Below are 20,082 nucleotides of genomic sequence, written 5' to 3' on the forward strand. Positions count from 1 at the left end.
ATGTAAGTCTGTTCTTCCTTTACTACTCTTGAAAACCAGACATGGGATATTGCTAGGAGCTGGCTCACAAAAATCATAGGAAGCTTTGGTCTCTATTACTACTTCTCCTCCTAAATGGCCTCTTAATTTTTATTTCTTACTCTTTCCCTATGTAATCTGGGTTTTTCTAAATTAAAGAGTTCTAATTTTCCATGGTTTGTCTTCCTATAGAAGTTTTCCTGATCTCTTATTTTAACTGCTTATTGCTAGAAATTTCTGTATCTATGATTAAGGAACATGATGGGTTTTCTATGGGATAGGATAAATGTTATTTTATTTCCAGTATCCTTTTGGATGAAAATTGGACTCTGATTGTGTTTACTGTCTATATCAGCATCAGTTACATGCTATCTGGTATCATTATATTTATGCATTATTTCTTCCCAACTAGATAGGCTAGGATTTTATGTATGTGTATGACTGTGTGTATATGTGTATGTACCTGTGTGGACATATACAGAGACAGAAAGAAAGAAAAAACATGCACACAGCAATGTGCTTAATAAACGTTTTTTTGTAGATGATCATTTTGATGACGTTTTTGGTTGAAGCAACATAACTGGACTGATGACTTCAGGAAAGAGCATGGCTACTCTTTCCCAAATTTTAAATTATAGGTCTTACTAAAGTAAATTAAAAGGGGAGGTTAAGGCTTTTATTGTAGCTCTCTTGGTAAAGAAGAAAAGAATTAAACACATATGAAAAGAAAATACAGCCAGTACTTTGGGAAACAAAAATGTCATTCATGGAGTAACTGAGTACTCTCTATAAAATATGACTTCATAAACATAACAGATACTCAACACCTTAAATGATGGTCACACATTTTAGAGATCAATTATATAAGGAATTAAGGGGGGGAGTGATATTACTCTTAGATATGTGCAAGTTTATAACAACTAGAAGAGACTAAGAAAAAGACCTGAACATAGTCCACATTTTCAAAGATATCACCACGATGGTAGCGCACAGGTTGGTCCCACTGGCAATGTAAACTATGCTGCTGGTTGACCAGACGGCATATCTGATGATTTCCTGGAATAAGAAAGGAAATTTAAATTGATGAAAAAGATCAGCAATGACAACATGATTTTCTTAGTCTAAGTCATGTACTATCAACCCTGTACTCTTCAGAGCCTGGCAGAGTACTTACAGAGGGGATACTTATCCAGGGGAAATCTCATTAACGGTTAATTAAATTAAATCATTCTAAAGAAGCCTGTTTCTCCACCTATAAAACAAATGGGCTCCACTAAATAATCACTGACGTTCCTTCTGGCAATTGCATTCTACGACTGTAAAATCTATTGATTAAATTGTTTTAAGACTTTGCCCATCTCTCTGGAGAGAATTTGCTTTATATACTTCATGACTCTTTTTCAAATATATAAATATATATATATAAGCGCTCTGGTTGCACTTCAGTACAGATTGAGCAGCAAATAATCCCAAGGACTGAACATACTCTTTACACTCAAAATAGCAAAGAAGGGCTTCCCTGGTGGCGCAGTGGTTGAGAGTCCACCTGCCGATGCACAGGATATGGGTTCGTGCCCTGGTCTGGGAAGATCCCAAATGCCGCGGAGCAGCTAGGCCCGTGACCCATGGCTGCTGAGCCTGCGCGTCTGGAGCCTGTGCTCCGCAACAGGAGAGGCCACAAGAGTGAGAGGTCCGCGTACCGCAAAAAAAAAAAAAAAAAAAAGCAAAGAAAACTTGTCAGGTGGATTGTAAAATGGACTGTAAACGTTCACAGCTAAGGGTCAAAGATCAAGAGGCTGTACAGACCAATATATTTACCAAGGGAGAAGGATGTAATATAAGGGATTCTATTCATTTATTCTTTGGTGTCAAGTTGTCGTATCTGCTCCCACAGGGTTTAATCAGAAATGAAACATTCTGAATACAATCAAATCACTGATATCCTGTCAACCCAAGTTCCTTTAGACCAGTGGTTCTACTTTGGGGTCAGAGACTGTAAAAGATTTAATAAGAGCTACATACCATTTTACCAGGAAAAAAAAATGTGCATATACACAATACTGTGTATAATTTTGGGGAGGATTTCAGAACCCCCGAAAGTATTCCATTGATTACTTTCCTATTTGAGACAAAGTCTAGTCTAAAATCTTACTTCTAAAATAAAACATTTGTTTTTAATGGGGCATAAAAAAGAGGAGAACATTTAGCCTTATTGCCACTGTTGGCTGAAAAGTGTGGATGTTTTGATTCGAGGGTGTGTCTAGCTTGCGTTAAATTGGTGTAGGGCCATGTTACAGTGTGTTTTCAGACTAGCAACAACAGGCATCAAATAGGAGCTTGTTAGAATAACAGAATCTCAGGCCCCAACCCAGACCCACTGAATCAGAATCTGCATTTTAACAAGATCTCCATTTTAACAAGAGATTGATACGCATACCAAAGTTAGAGAAGCATCAATGTAGGCCATAGAGGACAAACTGTTAAGACTCTTAGGATACAAAAGATTTGGTTTTTACTTTAAAATTTGGTTTTTAGTTTAAAAATTTGGTTTTTACTTTTTACTAAAAAAAAGTTAGAAGGATCAAACCAGCTCCTCAGGCCTGCTGGTATACCTGTAGTAACGATGTCATTTTAAGACTGAGAGAAGTCATAAGCACAATTTTATACTGCTTTATGGCTACATGAAAGTTATGAAAGTAAAGCACACTAGAAGTGAATTTCCTAACCTGTCTTCAATTACTTGGAATCAGTACTTACCTAATTGTGCCTCTTTTGCCATCTGTGTCTCATGGATGATATTTCTTAAGATTTGCTCTTCCTGAATCAGCTTATGTTTTTCTAGGATCTCTTGCTGTCTCAGGTAGTGGTCATGTTGCTTTTGATATTCTTTCAACTCATTCAGTGTTCGCTGGAGGGATCTTAACATTTTTTAATAACAGGAAAAAGTTACAGAGCTTTAAAATTATGGATTTTTAAACCCACTGAAATACATAGATTTTCTGGTTCTCAGCAAAAATTGCTAGATTTTGACTTTTAACATACAATCACTGTATCACAAGTTCAAGAACAATGGGGCTAAATAAATACGATTGTTTTATTAAAATTTGGGGGGAAAAAGATGGATGTGAAATTCTTCCCATAAACACAACAATTAATGACATTAAAAGGTGTATTAGACGCTTCAGGTGCCAGAAAAGATACATAGCAATAAATACTACTATAAAGCTTTATACATTTAACAAGTCTATTTCCCTCCACAAAGACTGTCAGTTCCATGGACATTCAAAGCCTTTCTAGAATCTTCCTTTTCACCTTTTCCTTTGATTCTACCTAAAGACAAGGTTAAGAGAAGAGGCCACAATGCCTTGCTCTTGCACTGTAGCTTCTTGGTTTACAGATTTTGGGAAAAAAACCACAGAAACTGCTTATAAAGGAATATTCCCTACCACCTGGTATCAATAAATCAGCTGCTTGATTATATTTAGTCACAAAAATCTTATTGCCTATTATACTGTTAACATATGGAGGTTTAATAGCTGCACAGATTGTATAAGAAGAGCATAATATTGGAAGAAACTCAGCCAGGGCAAGTTCTGACCAGGTATAACAAAGCCAGGTATAAACAAGCTGTCATTCTTTCCTTTTTACTACATTAGGCTTTTAAACAGATTGGAAAATAGGCAAAAGTTTAAAGAAATCCAAATCCCCACTTAATTCTATAATAATCAAAGTACACTCAAAACATTAAGGCTAATTCTATAAGAGATGAACAATTCACTTCTGAGTTATGTCAAGTTCCTTTACTGGCCCTATTATTTATAGAATTAAATACAGGATATTTTTTAAGTATACTACAAGGACCAAGTACAACAGAATTCCATTACTGTACAACTTACACAAATCTGATTAAAATGTGGGCCAAATAATCTCTCTCAACATCACTTAACCAACATAACAATAGCCCAACCTTAGAAGTCAAAGGAGAGAAAGCTCAAATGTAGCATGCGCAAGTGATTTTACTGACGGTGTATTCTATGGAAATAAAAATGTAATCAATAGAATTACTGCGCATCTGGCAGCACCCCCTCCTCCATCTGACTTCATACGAGTAATTGACTGTCAATATTGTTAAGATTTAGATGACAGCATTTACTGTAAATATTCTCTAGTTCCTGGAATCCTTTATACAACCACTGACTTGTGCTAAACCTCCTGACTGGAGAAAAAGGACAGGACTAGCATTAGTGAAAAGGTGTTTTTCTTAATTCTAATGAACAAATTAACACTGATATCACCCTACACAAGTCTAACCTAAGGTTCTACAGTGTTGGTGCTTCAGTAATTTTTTCTCCTAGTTACCTATGTTGAGCTTCCAGTTTCTGCTCGAGTTTTTGCTGACACAGGACAGCATGCTTCCTCTTTATAGCTTGCTCAAACCCAGGTTTAGCCTGTAAAGCATGGTCATAACAGAGCACTGAGTGGTTATACTCCCCAAGCATCTGAAGAGACAAAAACAAACACACACACATACACAAACAAAGGGGGGGAAATGGTTAGCCTGGTTGTATCCGTCCAAATCCCCTTATGATTTATGAGATCACACTAAATCTCATACAGTGAAGATTATTTCGATCAGTAGTCAAATCTCCATAACATGCAGCAATGCTATACAGGATGGTTCAATTGGAAGTACTGCTATTTTAAGAAGAGTATGCTAAAGGAAAATAATATTCGTATCAATTCGATTATTTTCTTTTTTGTGAAGAGGCTAAAACACTTATGATTCATTATCGCTATGAAGTTTTTTTCCCTTAATTTCTTCCTTTCTATCCCCTTGTTTGGACCAAAAGAAGGGAAAAGGGTATTTTTTATTGGAAAAAAAGAAAGAAAGAAAGAAAGAAAGAAAACAGCAACTGGATTGGTTCACGTAAAAAAAAAGTTGTATTTACTGCATATATATTTCCTAAAGTGTAATAGCTAGTGAAGAAGTCACTGTCGTCCAGAGCTGCGTGGACCACGACAGCAGCATCAGCAGAGAAGTGTGCTCTGTGCAGAACATTCGCCAAGTTGACCAGGGCAATGTCTTTATTGTGCCTAAAAGAGAAGGGAAGATGTAATTAGATGTCAGGAAAGAAGCATGTGCTCCACAATTGCCTATAACTGCCTGACAAGGGCAAATTACATTCAAAGTTATTGAGCTTAGGAAAATAACTTTGAGTTTACTTACAGATGGGGAAAATAATTTAAGAAAATCCTAATGTTTAATTTTACATAATTGACGGTGCTTACTCAATCTGATAACTACAAATTTTGCCACAAAAATAAGGTCTGGCAGAGATTTTATGCTTTTAAAATGTATTTAGGGCTTATATTTGCTTTGAGAATAATTTAATTTCTGATAGTTCCTCCAACCAATTTCCCTAGTTTCAAGTCTCAAGTGAATCAGAGGGCATCTACATTATATATTTTTCCTTAACAGAAATCAGAAGTATGTTATGCCATCATCACTTTGAACTCTTTGACATCTAACATTTTTGTGATGGGACTAATTGCAACAGGGATGGAGGAGAATGCAAGTACAACACAATGCTTCCTCTTCTTGTTTTTTATGTATTTTAACAGCCCTGAGTTACATGGAAAATCAGGAGGTCCAGAAGAGGAGGAATCCTACCTGGATGAGAAGTGAAGGGCTCGCATAGCACATTCCACTACTTGATACGGCTCATTCTTTATTCTCCAGTAAAATGAAGCCATGTTATATAGCACCCACGAGGAAGAGTTCTAGAAGTTAAACAAATAAAATGACAACCAAATGTAACTCAAGATAGTTTCTTCAACTCAGAATGTTCAAAATGAGCACCTTTACACTCTGTCTGATCTGAAACTGATGAAGAAAATCAAGACTCATTACAGTAGCGACAAAGCAGAGGACAAAGTACAAATAAACTATCCCTGTCAAGACAGCATTCTGATCATTAGTTGATCAGGTGTATTAAGGTGTGATCTAAACACAGGGACAGTCCAACCCCAGACTATCTTCCAAAGGGGAAATAAAGCCGAAAAATCCCACCAAGTGGTCACAACTTGGGCCCTGTTTCAGGACTTTAGAAGTCAGGATCTAACCTACTTAGAAATGCTAGTTGTTCTAACATGAAATTCCTGAAATTAACATATTGCAAAATTTCCTATTTATTTAACATCTGAATGAAGGTATGTATGTAAACAAATGAAAGGCTTATGCTTTTGTGAAAGGTAAACGTTTGTCATTTCCTCGTGTGTGTTCAGAAACTAACTCAGACCTTCACACTGCTAAAAAGTAAGTCTTTAGTATGTAGTAATAAGTGCATTATTTAGTCAAATTAAACAGAAGTTCAGACAGGTTTTCTCCTTTTGTGGCTTGCATTTTTTGTCCCCTAACATATACTAAATTTCAACCACACAGAGGTCATAAGACTAAACTGAATCATGTCAAAAACTCAATGTAAGTGTAAACCCAAGAAAGAAATATCAAATTCAGCATGGAAAAAAAGTCATAAAGTTTAAGATAAAATGGGAAAAACATATGACAGCCAACACTTAATGTGTAGCTACCTCATAAAAAATCTAAACAGAGAAACCAAAAACCAAAAGAACAAGGGCCAAAAACATGGACAATTCAAAAATATGAAACAATGACTACTTAGCAGGCGAAAAACTTAACAACAACAACAAAGGAAATAAAGAGCTACAAGTTTTCCTTTTAAAAATTAGCAAAGATTAGAAAGAATGCCAGTATTCACTATTGGCTACAGTGTATACTAACTTCAGATATTAAGTGTAGAAATATTGGGTTAGTACAGCATCGCTGGGGGACAATTTGACAATATGTATTTGAAAAGGCTTAAAAATGTGATTATCCTTTCATCCCAAAATTTCACTAAAAAAATTTATCCTATGAGAATAAAGTTTTAACTATAAAGATATGTAAAACTCCAAAAATATATAAAACAGCAATTATCTCTGACTTTTTAAATTATAATTTTTAATTTCCTTTTACATTTTTATATAGCTTTTTTTTTTTTTCAAGGACCAATTATTTTATTTTAAAAAGTTATCTTTAAGACTAAAACTAGTATGGGATTCTCTGATAGTGCAGTGGATAAGACGCTGAGGTCCCAACGCAGGGGGCCTGGGTTCGATCCCTGGTCAGGGAACTAGATCCCACATGCATGCCGCAACTAAAACTTTGTATGCCACAATTAAGGAGCCCTGGAGCCACAACTAAGAAGCCCTGGGGCCGCAACTAAGGAGCCCACCTGCTGCAACTAAGACTTGGCACAACCAAATAAATAAATATTAAGAAAAAAAGATTAAAACTAGTATAATTCTTTACTAAGCATCCTTAAGTATTCTATCTTCAAGGAAAAAATATGATTCTTGAGTGCTGCAATGAAAGACTTTAGCACTAAGTGTAGCTGGTTACAGAATACTATATTCTTTCACACTTGACTTATGACTTAGGCTTCAGTTGCCTTTTTAGTAGCCTTTTGAGAAAGTTTTCCTTTAAATCAACAAATGATTTTTAATCTCTTATTTTTAAACCTTATATTGTGAATTGGGACAAAAAGATCAATTAAAAAGTCTACATGATCTCCCTGCCAATGCAGGGGGCATGGGTTTGACCCATGGTCTGGGAAGATCCCACGTGCTTCAGAGCAACAAAGCCCGTGCACCACAACGACTGAGCATGCACTCTAGAGCCTGCAAGCTACAACTACTGAAGCCTGCGTGCCTAGAGCCTGTGTTCCACAACAAAGAGAAGCCACTGCAATAAGAAGCCCAGGCGCTGCATTGAAGAGTAGCTCCCACTCACTGCAACTAGAGAAAGCGCACGCGCAGCAACGAAGACCCAACGCAGCTAAAAATAAATAAATAACTTTACTTTTAAAAATACATATATAAAAATTAAAAATTCTACATGAACTACTAAAGCATCATGATAAGCAGAATACTCTACTCATCATAGTATATTCAAAGAGAAAAATAAATCTTTAAATAAAAATCTATAAGATTTCTTGCCCCTGGACCAGGGATCAAACCTGTGTCCCCTGCCTTAGCAGGTGGATTCTAAAGCACTGCACCACCAGGGAAGTCCCTAGATTAATTTAAAGAGAGGGCAGACAGCAGAAGCAAGAAGAACTACAATTCTGCAGCCTGCGGAAGGAAAACCACATTCATAGAAGGATAGACAGAATGAAAAGACAGAGGACTTTGTACCAGATGAAGGAATAAGATAAAACCATAGGAAAAAAACTAAATGAAGTGGAGATAGGCAACCTTCCAGAAAAAGAATTCAGAATAATGATAGTCAAGATGATCCAGGATCTCAAAAAAGAATGGAGGCAAAGATTGAGAAGATGCAAGAAATGTTTAACGAAGACTACAAGAATTAAAGAAGAAACACCTAGAAGAATTAAAGAACAAACAAACAGAAATGAACAATACAATAACTGAAATGAAAAATACACTAGAAGGAATCAATAGCAGAATAACTGAGGCAGAAGAATGGAGGAGTGACCTGGAAGATAGAATGGTGGAATTCACTGCTACGGAACAGAATAAAGAAAACAGAATGAAAAGAAATGAAGACACCCTAAGAGATCTTGGGGACAATATTAAACGCAACAACATTCGCATTATAGGGGTCTCAGAAGGAGAAGAGAGAAAGGACCGAGAAAATATCTGAAGAGATTATAGTTGAAAACTTCCCTAACATGGGAAAAGAAATAGACACCCAAGTCCAGGAAGCACAGAGAGCCCCAGACAGGTTAAACCCAAGAAGAAACACACCGGGACACACAGTAATCAAACTGACAAAATTTAAAGACAAAGAAAAATTATTGAAAGCCTCAAGGGAAAAATGACAAATAACATACAAAGGAACTCCCGTAAGGTTAACAGCTGATCTCTCAGGAGAAACTCTACAAGCCAGAAGGGAGTGGCATGACTTATTTAAAGTGATGAAAGGGAAGAACCTAAAACCAAGGTTACTCTCCCCAGCAAGGATCTCATTCAGATTCAACGGAGAAATCAAAAGCTCTACAGACAAGTAGAAGCTACGAGAATTCAACACCAACAAACCAGCTCAACAACAAACGCTAAAGGAACTTCTCTAAGTGGGAAACACAACAGAAGAAAAGGACATACAAAAACAAACCCATAACAATTAAGAAAATGGTAACAGGAACAAACATATTGATAATTACCTTAAACGTGAATGGATTAAATGCTCCAATCAAAAGACACAGGCTCACTAAACAGAAACAAAAACAAGACCCATATATATAATGTCTACAAGAGACCCATGTCAGACCTAGGGACACATACAGACTGAAAGTGAGGGGATAGAAATAGATATTCCATGCAAATGGAAATCAAAAGAAAGCTGGAGTAGCAATACTCATATCAGGTAAAATAGACTTTAAAAAAAAAGATTGTCACAAGAGACAAGGAAGGATACTACATAATGATCAAGGGATCAATCCAAGAAGAAGATATAACAATAACAAATATATATGCACCCAACATGGTAGCACCTCAATACATAAGGCAACTGCTAACAGCTATAAAAAAGTAACCCGACAGTAACACAATAATAGTGGGGGATTTTAAAACCTCACTTACACCAATGGACAGATCAACCAAACAAAAAATTAATAAGGAAACACAAGCTTTAAATGACACAATGGAACAGATAGATTTAATTGATATTTATAGGACTTTCCATCCAAAAACAGCAGATTACACTTTCTTCTCAAGTGCATATGGAACATTCTCCAGGATAGATCACATCTTGGGTCACAAATCAAGCCTTGGTAAATTGAAGAAAACTGAAATCATATCAAGCATCGTTTCTGACAACAACGCTATCAAATTAGAAATCAGTTACAGGGGAAAAAAACGTAAAAAACACAAACACATAGAAGCTAAACAATACATTACTAAATAACCAAGAGATCACTGAAGAAATCAAAGAGGAAACCAAAAAATACCTAAAGACAAATGACAATGAAACATGATGATCCAAAATCTACGGGATGCAGTAAAAGCAGTTCTAAGAGGGAAGTTTATAGCAATACAAGCCTACCTCAAGAAACAAGAAAAATCTCAAATAAAGAATCTAACCTTACACCCAAAGGAAATAGAGAAAGAAGAACAAACAAAACCAAAAGCTAGTAGAAGGAAAGAAATCATAAAGATCAGAACAGAAATAAATGAAATAGAAATAAAGCAAACAATAGCAAAGATCAATAAAACTAAAAGTTGGTTCTTTGAGAAGATAAACAAAATTGATAAGCCATTATCCAGACTCATCAAGAAAAATCGAGAGAGAACTCAAATCAATAAAATTAGAAATGAAAAAAGAGAAGTTACAACAGACACCACAGAAATACAAACCATCCTAAGAGACTACTACAAGCAACTCTATGCCAATAAAATGGACAACCTGGAAGAAATGGACAAATTCTTAGAAAGGTGTAACCTTCCAAGACTGAACCAGGAAGAAACAGAAAATATGAAGAGACCAGTCACAAGTAATGAAATTGAAACTGATTAAAAATCTTCCAACAAACAAAAATCCAGGACCAGATGGCTTCACAGTTGAATTCTATCAAACATTTAGAGAAGAACTAACAACCATCCTTCTCAAACTCTTCCAAAAAACTGCAGAGGAAGGAACACTCCCAAACTCATTCTATGAGGCCACCATCACCCTGATACCAAAACCAGACAAAGATACCACAAAAAAAGAAAATTACAGACCAATATCACTGATGAATATAGATGCAAAAATCCACAACAAAATACTAGCAAACAAAATCCAAGAACACAATAAAACGATCATACACCATGATAAAGTGGGATTTATCCCAGGGATGCAAGGATTCTTCAATATACGCAAATCAATGTGATACACCATATTAACAAATTGAAGAATAAGAACCATATGATCATCTTAACAGATGCAGAAAAAGCTTATGACAAAATTCAGCACCCATTTATGATAAAAACTCTCCAGAAAGTGGGCACATAGGGAACCTACCTCAACATAATAAAGGCCATATATGACAAACCCACAGCAAACATCATTCTCAATGGTGAAAAACTGAAAGCATTTCCTCTAAGATCAGGAACAAGACATGGATGTCCACTCTCACCACTATTATTCAACATAGTTTTGGAAGTCCTAGCCATGGCAATCAGAGAAGAAAAAGAAATAAATGGAATACAAATTGGGAATGAAGTAAAACTGTCATTGTTTGCAGATGACATGATACTATATGTAGAGAATCTTAAAGATGCCACCAGAAAACTACTAGAGCTAATCAATGAACTTGGTAAAGTTGCAGGATACATAATTAATGCACAGAAATCTCTTGCATTCCTACACACTAACAACGAAAGATCAGAAAGAGGAATTAAGGAAACAATTCCAATCACCACTGCAAGAAAAAGAATAAAATACCCAGGACTAAACCTACCTAAGGAGGTAAAAGACCTGTACTCAGAAAACTATAAGACACTGATGAAAGAAATCAACGATGACAAAAACAGATGGAGAAATATACCATGTTCTTGAATTGGAAGACTCAATATTGTGAAGATGACTATACTACCCAAAGCAACCTACAGATTCAATGCAATCCCTATCAAATTACCAGTGGTATTTTTTACAGAACTAGAAAAAAAACCCTTAAAATTTGTATGGAGGAACAAAAGACCCTGAATAGCCAAAGCAGTCTTGAGGGAAAAAAACGGAGCTGGAGGAATCAGACTCCCTGACTACAGACAATACTACAAGGCTACAGTAATCAAGATAATATGTTACTGGTACAAAAACAAATACAGATCAATGGAACAGGATAGAATGCCCAGAGATAAACCGATACATCTATGGTCAACTAATCTATGACAAAGGAGGCAAGGATATACAATGGAGAAAAGACACTCTCTTCAGTAAGTGGTGCTGGGAAAACTGGACAGCTACATGTAAAGGAATGAAATTAGAACACTCCCTAACACCATACACAAAGATAAACTCAAAATGGATTAGAGACCTAAATGTAAGACCAGACACTATAAAACTCTTAGAGGAAAACATAGGAAGAACACTCTGACATAAATCACAGCAAGATCTTTTTTGATCCACCTCCTAGAGTAATGGAAATAAAAACAAAAATAAACAAAATGGGACCTAATGAAACTTCAAAGCTTTTGCAAAGCAAAGGAAACTACAAACAAGACGAAAAGACAACCCTCAGAATGGGAGAAAATATTTGCAAACGAATCAATGGACAAAGGATTAATCTCCAAAATATTTAAACAGCTCATGCAGCTCAATATTAAAAAAACAAACAACCCAATGAAAAAGTGGGCAGAAGACCTAAATAGACATTTCTCCAAAGAAGACATACAGATGGCCGAGAAGCACACAAAAAGCTGCTCAACATCACTAATTATTAGAGAAATGCATATCAAAACTACAATGAGGTATCACCTCACACCAGTTAGAATGGGCATCATCAGAAAATCTACAAACAACAAATGCTGGAGAGGGTGTGGAGAAAAGGCAACCCTCTTGCACTGTTGGTGGCAATGTAAATTGATACAGCCACTGTGGAGAACAGTATGGAGGTTCCTTAAAAAACTAAAAATAGAATTACCATATGATCCAGTGATCCCACTACTGGGCATATACCCACAGAAAACTATAATTCAAAAAGACACATGCACCCCAATGTTCCTTGCAGCACTATTTACAATAGGCAGGTCATGGAAGCAACCTGAATGCCCATCAACAGATGAATGGATAAAGAAGATGTGGTACGTATATACAATGGAATATTACTCAGCCAAAAAATGAACGAAATTGGGTCATTTTTAGAGACGTGGATGGATCTAGAGACTGTCATATAGAGTGACGTAAGTCAGAAAGAGAAAAACAAGTATCGTATATTAATTAACGTATATATGTGGCATCTAGAAAAATGGTACACATGAACCAGTTTGCAGGGCACAAAGAGAGACACAGACGTAGAGAACAAACATATGTACACCAAGGGGGAAAGTGGAGGTGGGGGTGGGGGTGTGATGAATTGGGAGATTGGGATTGACGTGTATACACTAATATGTATAAAATAGATAACTAATAAGAACCTGCTGTATAAAAAATAAAATAAAATTCAAAATAAAAAAAAGATTTCTCATAAAATCTACACTCTAATCTATAAATGTTCAAATGTCACTATTAATTATTTTCTCTCTTTTGAACACATTTTTTCCCTTGGCTCTTAGGATATCACATCCTTCTGGACATCCTTTGGATCTTTTCTGCTGGCCCTTCACCCTCTGCTTGACAGATAATGTAGGAGGACCCAGGACTTCTTCTCAAACTTCACTCTTCTCCAGATGACCATATGTAATCCCACGGCTACAGATACTCCCTACTTAACAATTATTCTCTATCTACATACCCAGCTCTGACCTCTACTGGAATTCCAGACTCATATAGGTATTTCAGATTTAACTTGACCAAAACAGAACTCTATCTCATCTTCTCTCACCCCAACCCTGCTCCTCCAAGTTGCTCAAGCCAAAAATTAAGGAATTACCCTTGATTCCTCTTTTTCTCTCATTCCCCATATCTAATTAATCAGCTTCTAAACTTCTAAACATTTCCTGAAATAGTTTAACTTCCTCCATTTCCACTACCAATCCTTCTAGTCCAAACCATCTTCATCTCTCTCGAGTTACTGCACTAGCCTTCTAATGGTCTATTTCGAATTTTGGCCTCCTTTAGTCCTTTCTCCATATAAGTTTGAGAGTGCACCTTAAAAAGTACTAATTAAATTATGTTACTCGTCTGCTCCAGCTTCTCAGCACACTTGTAATAAAATTCAAAGTCCTAACTTTGGCTTTCAGAGCCCCACATAGTCTGGCCCTGGTCTACTTCTTTGGCTTCATTCCCTATCATCCTCCCTTTTCTCACCAAGCTCCAGCCATACTGACCTGAATTTAATTACATAACACTTGTTATATACTGAATGTGTTTCTAACCATTCATATATGGACGCCCTAACCCTCAACGTGACTATATGTGAAGATAGGGCCTCTGAAGAGGTGATAAAGGTTAAAAATCCAATAGGGCCAGTCCCCTTATAAGAGGAAGATTTATCTCTCTATCTCTCCCTCCCTCCCTCCCCATGTACACACTGAGAAGAAGCCATGTGAGGACACAGCCAGAAGGTGAGTCCTCACCAGGAACCAAATCAGCCAGCAACATGATCTTGGACTTTCCAGCCTCCAGACTGTGAGAAATAGATTTCTGTTGTTTAAGCCACACAGTCTGTGGTATTTTGTGATGGCAGCCTGAGCTAACTAATATACTACCAAGCTCATTAAGGCTTCAGGGCCTTTGTTCATTCTTCAGCCTAGAATGTTCTTCCTTGATCTTTGACTTTTGGTTCCTTCTTGTCATTCAAGTATCAGCTTAAATTTCATCTTTCCAGAGAGGATAACCCCAACTGCTCAACCTAAAGAAGCCACTCAATTACCCTCTATTTTAATTTTCTATAGAGCATTTACCACGATGATCTACTTTCAACTAACAATTCTCTGAATGACATCTTAAATCCCAGGCCAGTTTTTCCTTATTACTTATCAATTCTGGGGATGCAATATTTTACATTACCTTCAGAAAAACAATATGAAGAAGGTAACTTAGCTACAAAAATAATCCTATAATATATAATGCATTTGAATAAACATATAAATATATATTTGAGTAAACTGTATATAAATGTTACAATTACACATTTTACTTAGTACCACTATAATAGTGCTTAGAAACTAGCCTGCATTTTACAAATCTCCTTAGGCACAGAGAAGAGCAAAAACTATTTTCTAAATTCCCATATGTTATCCTGAATGATACCTTTAAATTCTTGGGTCCTGTTATATAATTCCCCATTTCATCATTTTAAAGTAGATGTTCCCTTAAAATTACATGAAGATTTTATTGTTAGTGGTGATTCTTTTACCTGTTCAGAGAACAGTGATAATCTATGTATTTCCTGTGTGTAGACATGTATCAAAGACACTAATGTTAATGTTCTTTCACACTCAAAATATATAATCTAGCTTATAAGCCCTGTTGCTTATATTAGTTTATAATTTGTTGTTTTGTGAATTAGTTTAAATAAAACTTTTCAGCATCTTGTCCTGGTAAAGGGGACTGGATTATCAATGCTTCTCTCTAACTTTGAACTATACAGTTTATATTACTGTAATCATGATTTAAAATCACTCTCTAGACAAAAACAAGCTAGGTAGGTATTTTCTGAGAGAAAAATATCTTCTGTTCACACAGGGCCTCCGGGCTCTTTAAGTCATTTACGACTTACCTTCTGTAGGCCTTCATGAATGAGGTGACCTATGTCATCTATACTCCTTCCTAACCGTTTAGATAGATATGTGAAGATTGGATCTTCTTTAGGTAGTAGAGGTGCAGAAAGATTAACTCTCTCTTGTACACCCTGAAGAGAAGAAAAAATAGAAAAAAACAGAAAAAGGAGATTATAAGACAATAGAAATCACAAATAATTTGGTATCTTATGGCATTTAATTTGAAGGAATTTTAAGAAATAGGAGATGTTTGTTAAATTATAAAGCTGTTTGGAAGAAGAGAAGAAAGAAAAAGAGTATGTATAAGCAAGAGATTAAAGAAAAAAATGAAAACAAACAAAACCCCCCAAATTTCTCTACTTACTCGCAAGTGCTGAAAAGCATGTATACTATATGGAAGTTCTAGAATTTTAGTACAATCAGGCTGCTCAGGGTCTGGAGGGACCGGAGATTCTGTGTCTATATAATCTTCAGGGCTAAAATATCAAGAGGCAAGAAGTAATGAATGAATGAAAAGTGAAGATATGTCCAATTTTTCCCTAATTAAATCATATTCTCAAAGCATCTCACTTTACAACCAATATTAGTCAACATGCATACTTTTTTCATAGAGCTGTTGTTAGAGCAAAATTTTCTGAGAGCTCAACTTAAAGGAGATATATCAAGAGTTAGGGAGGGCCCGGGGTTCGATCCCTGGTCAGGGAACAAGATCCCACATGCATGCCGCAACCAGAAGATCCTGCACGCTGCAACAAAGATCCCGCGTGCCACAACTAAGACCCAGAGCAGCCAAATAAATTAAAAAAAAAAATGGTTAGGGAGAAAATAGGTAAGTCACAAACCGTTAAGACTGTGGACTCTGGACTTCCCCGGTGGCACAGTGGTTAAGAATCTGCCTGCCAGTGCAGAGGACATGGGTTCGAGCCCTGGTCCGGGATGCCACGGAGCAACTAAGCCTGTGAGCCACAACTACTGAGCCTGTGCTCTAGAACTCGTGAGCCACAACTACTGAAGCCCGCATGCCTAGAGCCTGTGCTCTGCAAAAAGAAGCCCGCGCACTGCAATGAAGAGTAGCCCCCGCTCGCCACAACTAGAGAAAGCCCACGCACAGCAATGAAGACCCAACGCAGCCAAAAACAAACAAATTAATTAATTAATTTTAAAAAAAGACTGTGGACTTTTCAAAAGCTAATATAACACTGCTTAACTCTTTCTAGAAATGTTAAACCAGTTTACACTTCTATATAGTCTTTCTACATTTTTACCAGTTATTGATTTTTAAACATTTTTTTCAGTTTGAGAGAAGAAAAATACGTCTTAGTATGCATTTATCTGATCATTACTGAGAAATATTTTTTCCACGTGTTTATTGGCCATTTGCTTTTTTTACCATAAATTGTTCAATTTTCTACTGTGGTATTAAATACTTTTAATGGATTTGTAAGAATTCTGTACATACTACACATTTTCAACTTTCAAATTTCAATGAAGTCAACAGTGATTGAAGCTTTTTCTCATTAGAGAAATAATTTCTAATTGATTCGAGAAAGGTCTGTTCAGGAAGACGTACTTTATTTTTGGAAAGAGAATTTCTTTACCTGATATCTTTGCTCTCCAAAGTTATGTATGTGCCATCATACAGATCTAGGTCCCCTAAGGGTACCTTGGCTTTGATGCAGTCTGGATCCTCTTTATTATGTCTCTGTTCCAGTCCTGTATCTCTGTCCTCATTCTCTTCTATATGAATTTTTTGAGCAACTAACTGCTTCTGTTGAGAAGAAAATAAGAACACAAAAGGATTTTTCTAATATTTCAACCTAGATACCATGTAAGAGAAAGGAGAATTTAATGTGTTGAACAAGTCAGAGAAATCAAAATATGCCCTGGGTTATGCTAGTTGACATAAATAAGCTTCTCGAAACAGGTGTCCATATACAGAAAGTAACAGAACATGACATTTATAATACTGGCACGTGAGTGCCTTATGATATGATCTCTGACTATCTATAAAGCTACATCTATCAACTTAACTGGCACAGAATAGCTCAGCAATTAGAAGTACCTTGAATTGTCCAAACACATCATATTTCAGTCCTTGAAGACATCTAGCGCATTGATAGTGCTACCTGAAGTAACTAGTGTTCCAGGGGAATTCCTGCCACTGACATTTTTTCCCCAAACATACAGAGGAATTATTAACAGCCATGTTTCCACCACCCTATCTATCTTAACATTTGGCCATACTCCAGATTTTTCTACAAGAAAAAAAAAATAGTTGAAGCCCCTCTTAACTGCCTTTGAGATCCCTCTCTCACTTCTAAAAGTTACCACTATCCTGGGAATGCCCCTGTGGTCCAGTGGTTAGGACTTGGAGCTTTCACTTCCATGGCCTGGGTTCAATCCCTGGTTGGGGAACTAAGACCCCACAAGCTGTGTGGTGCAGCCAAGAGAATAAATAAATAATTAATTAATTAAAAGAACAAAAGTTACCACTATCCTGAATGTTTTATGCATCATTTTCATGTATATTTTCATAAAATATTACTATATTGCCCTACTTTTCTTAAAATATTACTTTATACATAGATATATTTACAGCTATATCTCCAAAATCAACATACAGCATTGCTTTGCAAATTTTGAAATTTTATATGAATACTACCATACTGTATGTATTATTCTACAACTTTCTTTTTTTTTTAATTTAATATTATGTTTTTGACATTTATCTACATTGGTCGGTAAAGCTCTAAATTTTTCATTCTACCGGATGTATAAAAATGTATTTATTTGGGGCTTCCCTGGTGGCGCAGTGGTTGAGAGTCCACCTGCCGATGCACGGGACACGGGTTCGTGCCCTGGTACGGGAGGATCCCACATGCCGCGGAGCGGCTAGTCCCGTGAGCCATGGCTGCTGAGCCTGCACGTCCGGAGCCTGTGCTCCGCAACAGGAGAGGCCACAACAGTGAGAGGCCCGCGTACCTCAAAAAAAAAAAAAAAAAAGTATTTATTTTGCTGTAAACCATTAGGTTGCTTCTTTTTAAATATTTTTTGGTATTAAATGTGCTACGGTATTCTTATAAAACTGTCATTGTGTAAGAGTTCCAGTAGGAGAAAAATATGGGGCTGTATGGGATACATTTTCAGTTTATTTAGTCACCGTCAATCTGCTCTTCAAAGTGGTTATAAAAACTAGAATTCTACCAACAGATTAGGATAATATCCATCTCCCCATGAACTTACCAACATTTGGTTTTGTCCTACTTTTTAAAAAAAATTTTGAATTTTTTTTATACAGCAAGTTCTTATTAGTCATCAATTTTATACATATCAGTGTATACATGTCAATCCCAATTGCCCAATTCAGCACACCACCACCGCCACCCACCTGCAGTTTTCACCCCTTGGTGTCCATACGTTGTTCTCTACATCTGTGTCTCAACTTCTGCCCTGCAAACTGGTTCATCTGTACCATTTTTCTAGGTTCCACATACATGCGTTAATATACAATATTTTTCTCTTTCTGACTTACTTCACTCTGTATGACAGTCTCTAGATCCATCCACGTCTCAACAAATGACTCAATTCCATTCCTTTTTATGGCTGAGTAATATTCCACTGTATATATGTACCACAACTTCTTTATCCATTAGTCTGTCGATGGGCATTTAGGTTGCTTCCATGACCTGGCTATCATAAACAGTGCTGCAAGGAACACTGGAGTGCATGTGTCTTTTTGAATCATAGTTTTCTCTGGGTATGTGCCCAGTAGTGGGATTGCTGGGTCATATGGTAATTCTATTTTTACTTTTTTAAAGAAGCTCCATACTGTTCTCCATAGTGGCTGTATCAATTTACATTCCCACCAACAGTACAAGAGGGTTCCCTTTTCTCCACACCCTCTCCAGCATTTGTTGTTTGTAGATTTTCTGATGATGCCCGTTCTAACTGGTGTGAGGTGATACCTCCTTGTAGTTTTGATTCACATTTCTCTATTAGTGATGTTGAGCACCTTTTCATGTGCTTCTTGGCCATCTGTATGTCTTCTTTGAAGAAATGTCTATTTAGGTCTTCTGCCCATTTTTGGATTGGGTTGTTTGTTTTTTTAATATTGAGCTGCAGGAGCGGTTTATCTATTTTGGAGATTAATCCTTTGTCCATTGATTCGTTTGCAAATATTTACTCCCATTCTGAGGGTTCTCTTTTCGTCTTGTTTACGGTTTCCTTTCCTGTGCAAAAGCTTTGAAGTTTCATTAGGTCCCATTGGTTTATTTTTGTTTTTATTTCCATTAATCAAGGAGGTGGATCAAAAAAGATCTTGCTGTGATTTATGTCAAAGAGTGTTCTTCCTATGTTTACCTCTAAGAGTTTTATAGTGTCTGGTCTTACACTTAGGTATCGAATGCATTTTTAGTTTCTTTTTTTCTGTGGTGTTAGGGAGTATTCTGATTTCATTCTTTTACTTGTAGCTGTCCAGTTATCCCAAAACCACTTATTGAAGAGACTGTCTTTTCTCCATTGTATGTCTTTGTCTCCTTTGTCATAGATTAGTTGACCATAGGTGCGTGGCTTTATCTCTGGGCTTTCTATCTTGTTCCATTGATCTATGTTTCTGTTTTT

The 20,082-nt window shown here is 36.4% G+C and overlaps 1 protein-coding gene across 2 annotated transcripts in view; it reads right to left on the minus strand.

Moving 5' to 3' along the window:
* The window catches only part of TTC17 (tetratricopeptide repeat domain 17), a 154,170-nt gene that overhangs the window by 98,554 nt on the left and 35,534 nt on the right, over positions 1-20,082 (minus strand). For both annotated transcript variants that reach the window (XM_079929426.1, XM_079929425.1), the window contains exons 3-10: positions 17,061-17,230; positions 15,827-15,938; positions 15,462-15,593; positions 5,690-5,799; positions 4,968-5,112; positions 4,378-4,517; positions 2,776-2,936; positions 962-1,074 (exon numbers count right to left, since the gene is read on the minus strand). In XM_079929426.1, the coding sequence (XP_079785552.1) occupies positions 962-1,074; positions 2,776-2,936; positions 4,378-4,517; positions 4,968-5,112; positions 5,690-5,799; positions 15,462-15,593; positions 15,827-15,938; positions 17,061-17,230 (1,083 nt within the window). The remainder of the gene's footprint in view (positions 1-961; positions 1,075-2,775; positions 2,937-4,377; positions 4,518-4,967; positions 5,113-5,689; positions 5,800-15,461; positions 15,594-15,826; positions 15,939-17,060; positions 17,231-20,082) is intronic.

This window comes from Stenella coeruleoalba (genome assembly GCF_951394435.1).
Source record: "Stenella coeruleoalba genome assembly, chromosome: 8".
NCBI classification, from domain to species: Eukaryota; Metazoa; Chordata; class Mammalia; order Artiodactyla; family Delphinidae; genus Stenella; species Stenella coeruleoalba.